The sequence below is a fragment of the Hordeum vulgare genome, chromosome 2H (assembly GCF_904849725.1).
Source record: "Hordeum vulgare subsp. vulgare chromosome 2H, MorexV3_pseudomolecules_assembly, whole genome shotgun sequence".
Lineage (NCBI taxonomy): Eukaryota > Viridiplantae > Streptophyta > Magnoliopsida > Poales > Poaceae > Hordeum > Hordeum vulgare.
Genome location: NC_058519.1, coordinates 396,861,873 through 396,880,242, shown reverse-complemented (window position 1 = coordinate 396,880,242; position 18,370 = coordinate 396,861,873). Strand labels below are relative to the sequence as shown.

At 43.7% G+C, this 18,370-nt stretch overlaps 2 protein-coding genes and 1 pseudogene across 2 annotated transcripts; all 3 read right to left on the bottom strand.

Annotated features, from left to right (window-relative positions):
* Nucleotides 1–361: 361 nt before the first annotated feature.
* On the bottom strand, nt 362–448 carry LOC123433674 (annotated as a pseudogene).
* Nucleotides 447–1,109, bottom strand: LOC123427572 (UDP-glucuronic acid decarboxylase 4-like). The gene is made up of 4 exons (XM_045111654.1): nt 1,066–1,109; nt 860–944; nt 687–761; nt 447–605 (listed from the first exon to the last, which is right to left on the bottom strand). Exons 1-4 carry the CDS (start codon nt 1,092–1,094, stop codon nt 447–449), a joined length of 348 nt encoding a protein of 115 aa, XP_044967589.1. The 5' UTR covers nt 1,095–1,109.
* Nucleotides 1,110–8,010: 6,901 nt separating this feature from the next.
* Nucleotides 8,011–8,825, bottom strand: LOC123430153 (flowering-promoting factor 1-like protein 4). Its single transcript, XM_045114052.1, has one exon. The coding sequence runs from the start codon at nt 8,710–8,712 to the stop codon at nt 8,383–8,385; it is 330 nt and encodes a 109-aa protein (XP_044969987.1). The 5' UTR covers nt 8,713–8,825; the 3' UTR covers nt 8,011–8,382.
* Nucleotides 8,826–18,370: the final 9,545 nt, after the last annotated feature.

The window sequence follows — 18,370 nt, the reverse complement described above, 5'->3', positions numbered from 1 at the left end:
GACACAGCGACACGCATACGGGGACACGGGATACGGCTTTTTCCAAAAACAGCCCATCGGGGACACGGCAAGTATATATAAAAAATAAATATAAATGTACATGTAATATACAGTTAAAGACAGAAAAGAGAAAGAAATACTGCCCCATTTGTTGTCTGTTGTCTCCCTCACTCTCACCCACTGATGATTGGCTCCCAGATGTAGTAATGTACATTTAACATAAGCCCAGAGAGGATATTTTGGATCCACCCCACCAGGTCCATGTGGTACACAATAATTATACATGTCGTCAAAATAGCTGATTCCTGTAGTGAACCACCTCAAGCATCTCTACAACAATATATATATAATGATGGCATGCCTAGCATTAGTTTTAAAAAGCTCGATTTTAGATACATCAAAGACCAAAAAAGGTCTCGGTGGTCTAAATGTTTCACATCCTCTGCTTAGCACACCATCATCATAATAGTGTTATTGAACTCACCATCATGGTCGATGGTGTCCTGGACAACCTTGGCCAGTTCCAGCATGGTGAACTTACCGGGGTTGCCCAAGTTGAATGGCCCAATGTGATCACCTTCCATCAGCCTCATCAACTCCTCAACCTGGAAGAGTGCTATTTTAGAAAGCGCATTCCAGATAGCATAGCCATAATTATTGTTCACTGATGGTTAGAGATGACCTACCAAATCAGAAACGTATTGGAAACTCCTGGTCTGCTTGCCATCGCCGTAAACCGTCAAAGGCTCCTTCCTTAGCGCCTGCCATTATATTAACATAGAGCATTCAGGTTTTAGTTCGGAAATGAAAAGAAACTTGCGGTTTTTTAACTAGCAGAGCAACAGTGCTGTGTGTTTACCTGAGCAACAAAGTTGCTGACAACACGGCCATCGTCAATGCACATGCGTGGGCCATAGGTGTTACAGATCCGAGCAATCCTAACCAAAATAGTGAACACAACAAAATACACCAATCACTACACATACAGACTTATTTTTATACAGATGGAATGGAAATTTTAGTGCTTGCAACAATATATTAGTATAACACAAATGACAAAATACTTCAAGGTTGGCACCACGGTGGTAGTCCATGGTCAAGGTTTCAGTTGTACGCTTGCCCTCGTCGTAGGAACTCTTGACACCTTGTCTAGAGAAACATACATACACATTAATGGTACTTTTCTGGAGAAAGAGTGATACTATGTTCTATATGTAACGAATTTAAATTGTACATGACAAATGCATTCATAGAAAATGGAGCGACGACTAGCTTGCACATGGTGACAACATTGCATATAAGATTTTACTTTTTTTACTGTATTTTTTTATTTACACTCTCAACATTGCAATTTTGGTACTAGCTCATCAAGAGGCTTCCCGCAATCAAGTGCCTCTAGCCTAGCCAGATCAGATTTCGGCTCAATCATCTGAAGTAAAAGGATATCAAATGCATCAAAAAGTAACTTACATGTAAAAAAGTACCAGGTTTTACAAATTTAAGATCAAAAGCAGATTTAATTACATTTACTCATCTAGTATAAAAAGGCTATCATCCATATAGACATCAGGTCTTATAGATGACTAAACACGCCACATATTTCCTCCATGCGGTTCTTAATTGCTATTTTTTGAATCACTTTCTGGGGTACATACACAGAGTGTACTACTGTGGCACACCATTACACTCTTTAAGAGGGAATCCCTGGGCACTCGCTGGTAATGCCCACGTCGACGCAAGGTAATCCCTGGGCGCTCGCTGCGGCAAACCTGTTGATTGAATTTGGATCCATAAATGTGATTTATGAACAAAGACTATGAAGAAAAGTAGTTTGAAATTTTTCGTATTATAAATCTATGCCAAACGTTGAGACTAAAAATAAAAACAGTACATGAAGGCACCTTGAGGGTGGAGCAGGACCTCACTTGGAGCTTAGGTGCTTTGTCCCCATCTACGTTCTAAATAAAATGGATGGCGAATGAGCAAGGGGAGGGTCGAGAGGGTGAGGACAAGAAAAGTAGCACGCACAAGGGATGAGACATGTTGCGATTTTTAGGAAATAGTCTTCGTCAAAATTGCACTTATATATATTGATTTATACCATTTTTTCGTTTTGCTGATTTTAGTGGGACAGTTTTGATCAAAATTTCTGCAGCCGACTATTTCACTGTGCTTTTTGACTTTGGTGGAAGATAATTCAACCAAGATGAATAATTACATTCTTGTATTTCAAAATTAATATAATGGTTCACTTCACACCAGTTTACTTAATATTAATTGTTATCTTTTGTCACTATCTTCCACACCTTCCTACCTATATATTTCGGATCATGAACTAGCATGATGCGTTTTTTATATACATACACACAATACAATTGAAATGTGACTGTTGCTGACAATGGCTCCCATTTGGTTTGGACAAAACCCAAGAACCTACCAAAAAAAAAACTCACGCAACATATTTATATATAAATACATGTATAAAATTATGAATAAATGTAGTAATATTTTCATATCTTAGTTCCACATAGACCAAACATGCATAGAGCAGAAGCTGTTGTCTGCTCAGGTCAATGGAGGTCTTGGGGGTTGTGATCTTTTGGTCGTTTCCCTGACACAACATTGGCCGCCCATAGATGTACTAGTAGGGAGGGCAGCCCTGCGTGCACCTTCCCATCCATGTGTGTATGTGCCCCCAAAACATTCTTTTAAGCTTTAGCCATTATCAGATGATCTACTGGTACATATGTTAGCCTAGCTAAATATTCAGAACCTTTTTCAGGTGTCAATCCATATTCCAAACAAAAGTTTGTTTGGTGGTGTTTCTTTGGGATTAAGGGAGCAACTAAGCACAACAAAACCTAAACCAAACATAGTACTTAACGTTCTTATTTGCATGTACTACGTAGTACTCTACTAACACAGATATGTGTAAAAGCAGATCAAAAGGCGTGAAACAACAAACGATGGAGGGGTATGTGTGATGAAGCTGATGATGTGTGCACACCATTCACATGTAGGCTGTCATGTGAGTTGAGTTGGTACGGTACCTTGAGGAGTTGCTCCACCTGGTGCTGGCGTTCCCTGCCGAAGACTGGTCCATGTCGCCGCCACCGTCGGAGCTCGCCGCTCCCATCAACACACACACACACACCGCCTATGGAGGAAGCGGCAGAGTACGTTGGCGGCGATTGCACGGAGGTACTTGGCCCGGACGGCGCCGGGGGCGCGGGACCAGTCGTGGCCGTGGTTCCTCTTGAGGGCGGCCCGCGCGGCCGCCATCGCGGCGTCCACGTCCTCCGAGGTGGCCGTCGGGATCTCGCCTGTCGAAACCTAGTGATGAGCAGGGCAGCCAACGAGACGGGCGAACGGAAAGCAGAGACAGAGATAGGGGCGGACCTATGGAGACCTCGGTGGTCGGGTTGATGACGGGGAGGCGGCGGCCGAGCGCGAGCGCGCGCCACTCACCGTCGATGAAGAGCTGCCGCTGCAGGATCTTGGCCGGCGCGACCATCGCAGCAGGCGGGGAGTGAGAGCCCTAGCGGGCGCGCGCCACTCACCGTCGATGAATAGCTGCCGCTGCGGGATCTTGGTCGGCGCGACCATCGCAGCGGCCGGGGAGGGCACCTGTGGCGGCGTCTGTGGCACCTGTGGCGGCGGCGGCCGGTGAGGGAACCCTAGATATTGTTTTCACGAGAGGAGCAAGTCGCGAGAGGGAGGGCTTTGTTTTTTTTAGCCGGTGCGTTTTTTTATCCAATGCGCCACTTGGTTTTTTTGCCGTCTTCTGTACCCATACCTCACGGCAACGTTAAGTTTTGCCGTCTGCCCTTGCTAATTCAAGACGGCAAAACTGCATGCCGTTTAGACCGGTTAGACGCAGTTGTGGATATCTATTTTGCCGTCATGTGTAGTGTAAGTAGACGGCAAAAATCGTCTCTTTGCCGTCATCTGCCCATATAGTTGACGGCATAATTATTTTTTGCCGTGTGGTTTTTTTTGCCGTCTGCTTTTCGTGATTTTTGGCGATAGTATCGCTTTGCCATCTGCCCATGACGGCAAACTTCCTGTTTGCGGTCTGCCCCGATGATTTGCTGATGGCAAAGATTATACATGTCGTCAAAATAGCTGATTCCTGTAGTGATTTTGATCGAAAATGTATATTTGTTACTTGTACAAAATCGATAATGCTTAATTTGGGATCGAGAGAGTATTTTGTAGTGTCACTTTCATAAAAATACCATATAATCAATCAATTGTAGAGTGTGACGTTGTTTGTATGATTGAAACATAGTCTACGAAGTAGATATCACTTATATATGTGGTTAACTACATACATTTAAAGTCTGCTATCACACATTATTCTTGTTGAAAATATCTGCTTGAATAGTTATATGGCAAAAAAATATAAAGAAATATTTGTATAAAATATCGTTGTCATTTGATCTTACACCTATCGATATACTGAATAGTTATAGATTAGGACGAAAAATTATAAAGAAATTATAATGGAGTACTAGGTTATATTGACGGATATCGTTTTAGGAAAGAAGAAAATAATGACGTCTAAAGTCATGGCCGCGACAAATGTAATGAGTAGGAATCCTGTTGTGGATAAGCACATTGTTTGGACAGTTGCCTAAACAAACCAAACAAGTACCGTTGGCCTTACCAGCACATCAGTACCTTTATGTTAGTATATTATTTTAGGACCAACTAGCAAAGGCCCCGTGCGTTGCAACAGGAGAAAAACAATTATAATCTCCAATGATGCTGATCATATTATGTTTTTAAAATAATAGGACATTTCTTGAAATGCTTGAACATTTTTTGAATTAGCAAACATTTTTTTCAATTGCAGTAAAAAAATACACAAACTTTTTTTTCAAAATCATGGAATTTTATTATTTTCACCAACATTGTACCCCATATAAAGAAAGGTATTAATTAAGGATGTAAACATTATTTTGGAAATAATTAACATGAAAGATAAGATTATATTTGAAATCTACATATTTTTTAAATTATTTCGTATATAACTTTTGAAATTTGAAGTTAGAGTTTAGAAGATATGAATATATAAATGTATTTGAATCTACAAAAAAAAGGAACATTAAAAAGAAAATAGTTGGGCCAAAGTTCTTGAAACGCCTCATATAAAAAAAGGTACTGTATTAACTAAGGATGCAAACACAATTTCAGAAATAATTATCATGAAAGATAATATTATATTGGAAGACTGTATATTTTTAGAGCTATTTTATATATAACTTCTGAAATTTAGAGTTAGAATTTAAAAGATATAAATATTTAAATATATATTTGAATTTGCAAAAATAGAAATATTAAAAAATTGTACAGAAGTTGCAACAGTGTAGCTCTAATGTAGGTCAGCAAGAAATGAAAAAACTTCGGTGATGGTAGGGATCAAACCTGGGTATCTTGGGAAAGTTCAAAGCTCTAGCCACTCGGGCTACTACCAATCTAGTGTTTTTAAAGGGACCAATCTCTAGATGAACCAAACACATTGGGTAATCTCTAGATGGACGACAGAAGCAGTACGCGTTTTATTAATAGGTAAGATAAGATATTTTTTATGGAAGATTTTTTGTCGAATTTAAAGAAATACGTTTACAACTATGAATCTACCAAATCGTGAATGCCGGGTCAGGCCCCACACTTTTGATTCATCGTTGCACTTCGTATATTCAGATAATTAAAGGACATACTATAAAACATGATATTACATGTGTACCCAACAACGTCGTGTTTCCATTTTGTCAATGCGTAAAAATACTTGTATCTATCCAGAGTTGCTTTTTCATATCTTGTGCGGTCCATCTAATTTACTATAATTGCTATTTATTTTTCTCTCATCGCCTTCTGTATTTAGATTCATTTTAAGATAGCTTACCAAGTATACCATGTGGCTTTGTTGCTTTATATCGATCTTAATATTACTATGGTTGTGCACATTTGCAGATGTGTGTATCTACATATATCTACATATACTAATGGAGAAACCGGCATTAGTCCCGGTTGGTAAGGGCCATTAGTCCCGGGCAACCGGGACTAAAGCCCCCCCCCCCCCCCCTAGTTTAGGTTGACCACGATCCAAAACTAATGCCATTGCATGTGGATGACAGCGCGCGTCGGGTGACGGAGACCTTTAGTCCTGGTTGGTGACATCAACCGGGACTAAAGGCTTTGGAGTTTTGGGGTTTTGTGGTTTTGTGCTTTAGGAATTTATTATCTATTTTTCATTTTCATTTTATGTTTTTCATTTAATTTTTTTTATTTAAAATATATTTTACGATACTATGTACTGTATAAGTTATACATATATCATAAAATTTCTCGTACGTTCATGCTTATATATATAATTTGATATATACAATTTCTCCTATAACTTACAGATCGTTACAAGCAGACATTAGGTCTAGTGGTATTCTCCGTGGGAAGCTATGATCTGCTCAAGCAAAAATCTCACCATTTTCTCTTAAAGTGCTAGTATGAGGCCGAAATGTTTAACCTTCTTTTAGGAAAAAATGTGATTACCCATCTGTAAATGTAAGTTTTTGTGAACCAAGTAAATGTAAGTTTTTTATGTCAACTTTGATTAAAGAAAACATGTAAATGTCATTCGTATGGCAAGACAGAACGTGCCGGGTCTTCCCGGAATGCAACCCCCCTCGTAGACAACAGGGGTGCGAGCTTAACTCGTTGAGTGTAAATAATCTGTGTTCGTACCATGGAGTTTCTATGCTCTGGACCTGTCTGTACTCTCAAGGGCGAGTGCATTTGGACATGTATTCGTTTTTAACTTTCTTGAGTTATAAAGACATGTACAATGATTGATAAAATGGTTTTATTTTAAGTCTTACATGTAATTTAAAGATGATAAAAAATTGTTTTATAATGGGTCAACTTTTAGCCTGATGTTCAGAGACTAGTTATTCCTAAAAAGATGGTGAGACATATTGTGCAAATAGATCACTTGTTGTTCTCTGTTAAATAAAAGAAGACAAACATTTTCTTATGAGTTTTCTCTCCTTCACCTCATCATTTATCCAACATGGCATTCTCCTAAAATAACACTATTGTATATGCCCTAACTAATTACTAATATCTGCAGAAAACACTATTATTTTGAGCGGGGCGTAAAAATTTCTGTTTATCTATATTTTTGGTTACATTTGTTCCATGTAAATTGGCAGGAATGAAAGCCCTAATTTGCACAGAAAGATCTAAATTAACTAATTAAGGGAAATCTCTTATTTATTTTTCATTTTTAGGGCATGAATGATTGATTCCATTCACTGAACCTATCAGTCAAGCTTCACAGACCATACAAGACAATATAATATGGAGACTGCTACGCATCTATCGGTGGATATTTATTAAATATCCATCAGCTGAACAGCCGTTCGATCTCGGGCGTGTAGCCGTCCGATCCTCTGCGTCTGATCCGCTCTGGACGCAATTCCTGAAACGATGCTCGAGTTGCAGAAACTTTCGCTTTGTTGCAAAAAATAAACTTTGGATCCGTTAATTCCTGAAACAACGGTCGAGTTTCAGAAACAATTTGCTTGTTGCAGAAGCACTACCCCAGCCGGGATCCGGTCCGGCGCGGGGAGGCAGGGCCGACGCGAGTCGGCCGGCGGCAGGAACGCGACGGCGATGGCTGGGGGCTCCGGCGCCGGTGGCTGGGGCTCCGGTGGCGGCAGGATCGGCCGGCGGCGACGCACCACGGTGGGGCGTGCGGGACCGGTGGCGGAGGGGGTGGCGGGGCCACAGCAGGCCGGCAGCAGAGGGGGCCGCGGGGCTGCAGCAGCCGACGGCGGAGGGGCGGCGAGACACAGCAGGCCGGCTACGCGAGGTCGTCGGGGCGGAGCACGGACTGGACAATTTCTCTGAAACAACTGCCCAGTTTCAAAAACTGTACCCCAGTTTTCAGAAATCGACTGATGCGCGGGACGAGGAAGCGGTGGACAGTTTATTTGAATCCGACGGTGGAAGGTAAGAGTTTCCCATATAATATATATGTACAAACTATTCGGCTGGAGATAGCACCAGACGACCCCGGCCGTATATTGAGCTACACACATGCGGACCAGCAAAGCCACACGCACGCGCACGTAGTACCGTGGTAGTTCGATCGCACAAATACAGTACAATACATACGAAGTACCGTGATATATATATGGCAGCCGCAGTTCAAAAATATATATGGCGGCCGGCCGTCCTGCCGCGTAGACGAAGACGATCTCATGGTATCTTACCCAGGGCAGACACGCAAGCTAGCAAGCTCACGCCGTCACGCGTCGCGGACCTCGAAATGGTATCTTACCCAGGGCAGACACGGAAGCTAGCAAGCTCACGCCGTCACGCGTCGCGGACCTCGAAGACGTTCCGCGTCTTGACGACGACGTCGTACATGTGGACGAGCTTGAGGCGGGCGAAGTCGCGGGGGACTGAGATGAGGTGCACGGTGGAACGCTGGTGAAACTGGAGGAGGCACGGGTCGTTGAGGTAGCGCTCCCACCCCAGCTCTCCCAGCCGCCGCTCCAGGACATCGTACGAGGTCACCACCTCGCCGCTCGGCACATGCATCAGCACTTTGCCCGGCCGCCCACCGCTCCCGCCGCCGCGGCTGGGCGCCTCGCTGTCCGCCCGCCTCACGATCCCGTCTTCAAATACCCACACGCCAGTCATGCTGTTTCGCTTGACTTGACAAGGTTGTAGGTTCTTGCTACCAGCTTGCAAACAGTAGGCAGTGGTGATTGATGGTGCAAAGGGGAGGGAAGAAGGCGCAGAGCTTATATAGAGGCGAAGGCTACCGGGATGACTTCTGAGACTGGTGACATTGCTTATTACGGAGTAGCTCCCTGCATCGGCTAAGGTGGGTCCCGCCAGCTCAGCGGTGGTGTCCTTGGAATGGGGTGGTGTGGGGCCCCGGGAATCACGGCGCCTCCAACCATAGAATTAGAACATTGGAAGTTTCCAATCGAATACTGATAGTCAGCCATTCGATCCCACAATGGATGGCCAGATCGATTGGGTTTCTGTGGGCCACCAAAGAGCAAGATGATCATCGAAGCTGTCTATAACAACGTCTAAAAAATGCAGAGATATGACCCTGTATAGTATTTCCTTTTATAATTACATCTTAGACGCAGACCCTCGTGAACACATATATATGCACTCACCCCTATAGACATATGCGAACCGAACTGCGGTTAGAGGAAATGTAATATCCCTACCCCACAAGCGTTCAAATCCTACAGCTCGTATTTATTTCTGAATTTATTTCAGGATTTCCGACGATGCGCATTCAGTTGGAGGAGCCGTTTTCGTCAACGATGAGGCACCAACGACGACTTAAAAAATCTCAAGATGATATGTACGTATGTGCGCTTATAAGTGTAAGTGTATGCGCGTGAATATGAACGACTGCGTCTGTATTGTGTTTAAAAAAATATAGGCATATACATTAGAAAACATAGTACAAAATAACAAAAATAGATTGATACAACATAGGCATAAAACATCCCTTTTGTTGAATAGCCAATAGCGAAACCGTGGACATGCATATTTATCCCTATAATTTAAGGAATGATATTCTAGTGAACCATTGATTATCATGTGTTGTTCTCTTTGCTTTGCCATACTTTGCAAAACCCGAGGTGCAATATATTAGTATCCTTTTGAGTGCAATTGTATGTTCTTTTATGTGTAGGCGCTGAAGATGGAAATTTGTGTGGTCCTCCTGTTGGTTCGATAACATTGTTTCTCATTAAGGAAATACTTACCTCTATTGTGCTGCATCATCCCCTCCTATTCATAAAAAATCCCAACGCAATTTACAAGTATCACCCGACACAGCTAGACAACAGAGCATTGGCGAGCACTGACACGAAACTGCCACTAGTTATCCTTGTCGGACGCTTAGTTTTGGCAGAATATAGTTCTAGGGGTGATGCATAGTGCTTGCCCCTACTGTGTCAAACAACTGTGGCAGCCCTCGGTCGGACGCGCCACTTCAACAAATATTTCAAATTTGCACATGTTGTTGACCAAAAATTACGTATGTATCTAATCCTCGCCCGCCCAATTCATAGAAATAAGCTCCCCCACACCCACCCCCCTCCCGAACGCCAACATGATCCGTTGGTCCTCACAAGCGTCAGCACCGCCGCCATAGCCACCGCCCCTCTCCCCCCTCCCCCCGCTGTTCGGGAACGTTGCATGGGAAACAAAAAATTTCCTACGCACAGGAAGACCTATCATGGTGATGCCCATCTACGAGAGGAGATTTGGATCTACGTACCCTTGTAGATCGCACAACAGAAAGCGTTAAGAAACGCGGTTCATGTAGTCGAACGTCTTCACGTCCCTCGATCTACCCCACGAACCGTCCCGCGATTTGGTCCACGATCCGTTCTGATCTAGTGCCGAACGGACGGCACCTCCGCGTTCAGCACACGTACAGCTCGACGATGATCTCGGACTTCTTGATCCAGCAAGCAAGACGGAGAAGTAGATGAGTTCTCCGGCAGCGTGACGGCACTCCGGTGGTGGTGATGATCTACTCCTGCAGGGCTCCGCCCGATCTCCACAGAAATACGATCTAGAGGTAGAACTATGTGGTCAAGGGTTGAGTTGCACGTGGCAAAAGTTGTCTCAAATCAGCCCTAAAAGACCACTATATATAGGAGGGAGGGGGAGGAGGCTTGCCTTGAGGGCCAAGCCCTCAAGGGGTGCGCCGACCAAGGAGGAGGAGGACTCCTCCTCTAATTCGGTTTGGGGAAGGAGGAGTTCTCCCCTTCCTTCCCACCTCCCCTTTTTCCTTTTCTTTTTCTTTTCTTTTTGGTATTTCTTTAAGTGGCGCCATGAGCCCATTGGGCTGACTCCACCAGCCCACTAGGGACTTGTGGTGCCACCCTATGGCCTTGGGCTCACTCCCGGGTGGGTGGGCCCCTCCCGGTGAACTCCTGGAACCCATTCCTCACTCCCGGTACACTTCCGGAATTACCCGAAACTTTCCGGTAATCAAATGAAACCATCCTATATATCAATCTTCGTTTCCGGACCATCCCGGAAACCCTTGTGACGTTCGTGATCTTATCCGGGACACCGAACAATATTCGGTAACCACACATATAACTCAACTATACTAAAACATCGCCGAACGTTAAGTGTGCAGACCCTGCGGGTTCGAGAACTATGTAGACATGCCCCGAGGCACTCCTCGGTCAATATCCAGTAGCGGGACCTGGATGCCCATATTGGATCCTACATATTCTCCGAAGATCTTATTGGTTGAACCTCGGTGTCAAGGATTCATATAATCCTGTATGTCATTCCCTTTGTCCTTCGGTATGTTACTTGCCCGAGATTCGATCGTCGGTATCCGCATACCTATTTCAATCTCGTTACCGGCAAGTCTCTTTACTCGTTCCGTAATACAAGATCCCGTGACTTACACTTAGTCACATTGCTTGCAAGGCTTGTGTGTGATGTTGTATCACCGAGTGGGCACCGAGATACCTCTCCGTCACATGGAGTGACAAATCTCAGTCTTGATCCATACTAACTCAACGGACACCTTCGAAGATACCTGTAGAACACCTTTATAGTCACCCAGTTACGTTGTGACGTTTGATGCACACAAGGTATTCCTCCGGTGCCAGTGAGTTATATGATCTCATGGTCATAGGAATAAATACTTGACATGCAGAAAACAATAGCAATAAAACGACACGATCAATATGCTACGTTCACAGTTTGGGTCTAGTCCATCACATGATTCTCTTAATGATGTGATCCAGTTATCAAGTAACAACACTTGCATATAGCTAGAAAACCTTGACTATCATTGACCAACTGGCTAGCCAACTAAAGGTTTGCTAGGGACATTGTCTTGTCTATGTATCCACACATGTATCTATGTTTTCATTCAATACAATTATAGCATGGATAATAAACGATTATCTTTAAACAAGAAATATAATAATAACTATTTATCATTGCCTCTAGGGCATATTTCCAACAGTCTCCCACTTGCACTAGAGTAAATAATCTAGTCCTCACATCGCCATGCGATTTACATTCTAATAAATCGAACACCCATACAGTTCTGGTGTTGATCATGTTTTGCCCATGGAAGAGGTTTAGTCAGCGGGTCTGCTACATTCATATCTGTGTGCACTTTGCAAATATTCACGTCCTCTACTTCGACGTAGTCGCGGATGAGGTTGAAGCATCGTTTGATGTGTCTGGTCTTCTTGTGAAACCTTGGTTCCTTTGCTAAGGCAATGGCACCAGTGTTGTCACATAACAGAGTTAATGGATTTAGTGCGCTCGGCACAACTCCAAGATCTGTCAAGAACTGCTTCATCCAGACACCCTCCTTTGCTGCCTCTGAGGCAGCAATGTACTCTTCTTCACATGGAGAATCTGCTATGACGCTCTGCTTGGAACTGCACCAGCTTACTGCACCCCCATTAAGAATAAATACGTATCCCGTTTGCAACTTGGAGTCATCCGGATCGGTGTCAAAACTTGCATCGATGTAACCTTTTACGACGAGCTCTTTGTCACCTCCATAAACGAGATGTTGGAATTATGCCCTAGAGGCAATAATAAATGTATAGTTATTATTATAATTCCTGTATCAAGATAATAGTTTATTATCCATGCTATAATTGTATTGAATGAAGACTCATTTACATGTGTGGATACATAGACAAAACACCGTCCCTAGCATGCCTCTAGTTGGCTAGCCAGTTGATCGATGATAGTCAGTGTCTTCTGATTATGAACAAGGTGTTGTTGCTTGATAACTGGATCACGTCATTGGGAGAATCACGTGATGGACTAGACCCAAACTAATAGACGTAGCATGTTGATCGTGTCATTTTGTTGCTACTGTTTTCTGCGTGTCAAGTATTTATTCCTATGACCATGAGATCATATAACTCACTGACACCGGAGGAATGCTTTGTGTGTATCAAACGTCGCAACGTAACTGGGTGACTATAAAGATGCTCTACAGGTATCTCCGAAGGTGTTAGTTGAGTTAGTATGGATCAAGACTGGGATTTGTCACTCCGTGTGACAGAGAGGTATCTCGGGGCCCACTCGGTAATACAACATCACACACAAGCCTTGCAAGCAATGTAACTTAGTGTAAGTTGCGGGATCTTGTATTACGGAACAAGTAAAGAGACTTGCCGGTAAACGAGATTGAAATAGGTATACGGATACTGACGATCGAATCTCGGGCAAGTAACATACCGAAGGACAAAGGGAATGACATACGGGATTAAACGAATCCTTGGCACTAAGGTTCAAACGATAAAGATCTTCGTAGAATATGTAGGATCCAATATGGGCATCCAGGTCCCGCTATTGGATATTGACCGAGGAGTCTCTCGGGTCATGTCTACATAGTTCTCGAACCCGCAGGGTCTGCAGACTTAAGGTTCGACGTTGTTTTATGCGTATTTGAGTTATATGGTTGGTTACCGAATGTTGTTCGGAGTCCCGGATGAGATCACGGACGTCACGAGGGTTTTCGGAATGGTCCGGAAACGAAGATTGATATATAGGATGACCTCATTTGATTACCGGAAGGTTTTTCGGAGTTACCGGGAATGTACCGGGAATGACGAATGGGTTCCGGGAGTTCACCGGAGGGGGGCAACCCACTCCGGGGAAGCCCATAGGCTTTTGGGGGACACACCAGCCCTTAGTGGGCTGGTGGGACAGCCCCAAGGGAGCCTATGCGCCAAGATAAGAAAATCAAAGGAAAAGAAAAAAAAAGAGGGAAGAAGTGGGAAGGGAGGGGGACTCCTCCCACCAAACCAAGTCCAACTCGGTTTGGGGGGGGAGTCCTCCCCCCCTTGGCTCGGCCGACCCCTTGGGAGTCCCTTGGACCCCAAGGCAAGGTCCCCCTCCCTCCTCCTATATATATGGGGCTTTTAGGGCAGATTTGAGACGACTTTCTCACGGCTGCCCGACCACATACCTCCATAGTTTTTCCTCTAGATCGTGTTTCTGCGGAGCTCGGGCGGAGCCCTGCTGAGACAAGATCATCACCAACCTCCGGAGCGCCGTCACGCTGCCGGAGAACTCTTCTACCTCTCCGTCTCTCTTGCTGTATCAAGAAGGCCGAGATCATCGTCGAGCTGTACGTGTGCTGAACGCGGAGGTGCCGTCCGTTCGGTACTAGATCGTGGGACTGATCGCGGGATTGTTCGCGGGGCGGATCGAGGGACGTGAGGACGGTCCACTACATCAACCGCGTTCTCTAACGCTTCTGCTGTACGATCTACAAGGCTACGTAGATCACTCATCCCCTCTCGTAGATGGACATCACCATGATAGGTCTTCGTGCGCGTAGGAAAATTTTTGTTTCCCATGCGACGTTCCCCAACACGAGAAACATTTCCTTAGTCCTTTTTAGGTACTTCAGAATATTCTTGACGCCGTCCAGTGATCCACTCCGGGATTACTCTGAAACCTGCCTGCCATACTTATGGCCAAGCTGACGTCTGGTCTAGTGCACAACATTGCATACATGATAGAACCTACGGCTGAAGCGCAGGAGACGGAACCCATTTGTTCTCTATCTTCTGAAGTTGTTGGGCACTAAGTCATACTCAATTTATACCTTGTAATACTGGCAAGAACCCTTTGTTGGACTGATCCATTTTGAACTTCCTCAAAACTTTATCAAGGTATGTGCTTTGTGAAAGTCCTATCAGGCGTCTCGATCTATCCCTATAAATCTTAATGCCTAGAATGTAAGCAGCTTCTCCTAGGTCCTTCATAGAGAAACTTTTATTCAAGTAATCCTTTATGCTCTCCAAAAGCTCCACGTTGTTTCCAATCAGCAATATGTCATCCACATATAATATTAGAAACGCCATAGAGCTCCCACTCACTTTCTTGTAAATACAAGATTCTCCAACCACTTGTATAAACCCAAATGCTTTGATCACCTCATCAAAGTGCTTATTCCAACTCCGAGACGCTTGCACCAGTCCATAAATGGATCGCTGGAGCTTGCATACTTTGTTAGCATTCTTTGGATCGACAAAACCTTCGGATTGCATCATATACAACTCTTCCTTAAGAAAACCGTTAAGGAACGCCGTTTTGACATCCATCTGCCAGATTTCATAATCGTAAAAGGCAGCTATTGCTAACATGATTTGGACGGACTTAAGCATCGCTACCGGTGAGAATGTCTCATCATAGTCAACTCCTTGAACTTGTGAAAAACCCTTTGCCACAAGTCGAGCTTTATAAACGGTCACATTACCGTCTGCGTTCGTCTTCTTCTTAAAGACCATTTGTTCTAAATAGCCTTGCATCCTTGAGGTAGTACTTCCATAGTCCACACTTTGTTTTCGTACATGGATCCTATCTCGAACTTCATGGCCTCCAGCCATTTGTTGGAATCCGGGTCCACCATTGCTTCTTCATAATTCGTAGGTTCATTGCTGTCTAACAACATAATCGATAAGACAGGATTACCGTACCATTCAGGAGGAGTACGTGATCTTGTAGACCTGGGAGGTCCGATAGGAACTTGATCCAAAGTTTCATGATCATCATCATCAACTTCCTCCTCAACCGGCTTCGCAATGACAGGGGTTTCCCCTTGCGCTGCGCCACCATCTAGAGGGATTAGAGGTTTGACAACCTCATCAAGTTCTATCTGCCTCCCACTCAATTCTTTCGAGAGAAACTCCTTCTCAAGAAAAGCTCTGTTTTTATAAACAAACACTTTGCCCTCGGATTTGAGATAGAAGGTATACCCAACTGTCTCTTTTGGGTAACCTATGAAGACGCACTTTTCCGCTTTGGGTTCTAGCTTTTGAGGGTGAAGCTTTTTGACATAAGCATCACATCCCCAAACTTTAAGAAATGACAACTTTGGTATTTTAGCATACCACAGTTCGTATGGTGTCGTCTCAATGGATTTGGATGGTGCCCTATTTAAAGTGAATGCAGTTGTCTCTAATGCATGACCCCAAAACGATAACGGCAAATCGGTAAGAGACATCATAGATCGCACCATCTCTAATAAAGTACGATTACGACGTTCAGACACACCATTACGCTATGGTGTTCCAGGCGGTGTCAATTGTGAAACAATTCCACATTGTCTCAAGTAAGCACCAAACTCGAAACTCAGATATTCACCCCCACGATCAGACCGTAGAAACTTGATCTTCTTGTTACGATGATTTTCAACTTCACTCTGAAATTGCTTGAACTTCTCAAACGTTCCAGACTTGTGCTTCATCAAGTAGACATAACCATATCTACTCAAATCGTAACTGAAAGTGAGAAAATAACGATATCCGCCGCACGCCTCCACACTCATCGGACCGCACACATCGGTATGTATGATTTCCAACAAGTCACTTGCACGCTCCATTGTTCCGGAGAACGTAGTCTTAGTCATCTTTCCCATGAGGCATGGTTCGCACGTGTCAAGTGAATCAAAGTCAAGTGACTCAAAAAGTCCTTTACACCAATATGACCTAAGCGGCAGTGCCACAAAAACATGGCGCTATCATTGTTAACTCTAACTCTTTTGGTCTCAATGTTATGTATATGTGTATCGTCGCTATCAAGATTCAGTATGAACAATCCTCTCACATTGGGTGCATGAACATAAGAGATATTACTCATAGAAATAGAACAACCATTATTCTCTGACTTAAACGAGTAACCATCTCGCAGTAAACAAGATCCAGATATAATGTTCATGCTTAACGCAGGCACTAAATAACAATTATTTAAGTTCATAACTAATCCCGATGGTAACTGAAGTGAAACTGTGCCGACGGTGATTGCATCAACCTTGGAACTGTTTCCCACGTGCATCGTCACTTCATCCTTCGCCAGCCTTTGCTTATTCCGCAGTTCCTGTTTCGAGTTGCAAATATGAGCAATAGAACCGGTATCGAATACCCAGGCACTACTACGAGAGATGGTTAAGTACACAACAATAACATGTATATCAAATATACCTGATTTTTCCTTGGCCACCTTCTTATCAGCCAAATACTTGGGGGCAGTTGCGCTTCCAGTGACCCAGTCCCTTGCAATAATAACACTCTGTTTCAGGCTTAGGTCCAGCCTTGGGTTTCTTTGTCGGATTGGCAAAAGGTTTGCTGCTCTTCTTGGAGTTACCCTTCTTGCCTTTGCCGTTTATCTTAAAACTAGTGGTCTTATTCACCATCAACACTTGATGCTCTTTACGAAGTTCCGACTCTGCAACTTTCAGCATCGCGAATAACTCACCGGGTGACTTGTTCATCCCTTGCATGTTATAATTCAACACAAAGCTCTTGTAGCTTGGTGGGAGTGATTGAAGAATTCTGTCAGTGTAGCCTCTTGTGGGAGTTCAATCCCCAGCTCAGCTAGATGGTTTGAGTACCCAAACATTTTGGGCACATATTCACTGATAGACCAATTCTCCTCTATCTTGCAAGCATAGAATTTATCGTAGGTCTCATACCTCTCGATCCGGGCGTTCTTCTGAAAGATAAACTTCAACTCCTGGAAGATGTCAAATGCTCCATGACGCTGAAAGGGACGTTGAAGTCCCGGCTCTAAGCCATATGAGCCATATGAGACTGCACATTGAACTACTGAATAGTCCTCCTGACGTGTTAACCAAGCGTTCTTAACATCTTGGTCATCCGTAGTGGGTGGTTCATCTCCTAGCATAGGATTAAGGACATAATCCTTCTTCCCAGGTTGCAGGAGCAACTTAAGATTACGAGCCGAGTTTACAAAGTTGCTTCCATCATCTTTCAACTTAGCTTTCTCTAGGAACGTATTAAAATTCAGGGTGACTTAGACTATGTTCAAGATAATTAGAGTTTAACTAATCAAATTACTTGCTAAACTCCCAATCAAAAAGTACATCTCTCTAGTCATTTGAGTGGTACATGATCCAAATTTACTAACTCAAGTCCGATCATCACATGAGTTGAGAATTGTTTCAGTGGTAAGCATCTCTATGACAATCATATCAACTATACGATTCATGCTCGACCTTTCGGTCTCATGTGTTCTGAGGCCATGTCTGCACATGCTAGGCTCGTCAAGCTTAACCCGAGTGACCCGCATGTGCAACTGTTTTGCACCCGTTGTATGTGAACGTTGAGTCTATCACACCCGATCATCACGTGGTGTCTCGAAACGACGAACTGTAGCAACGGTGCACAGTCGGGGATAACACAATTTTGTCTTGAAATTTTAGTGAGAGATCACCTTATAATGCTACCGTTGTTGTAAGCAAAATAAGGTGCATAAAAGGATTAACATCACATGCAATTCA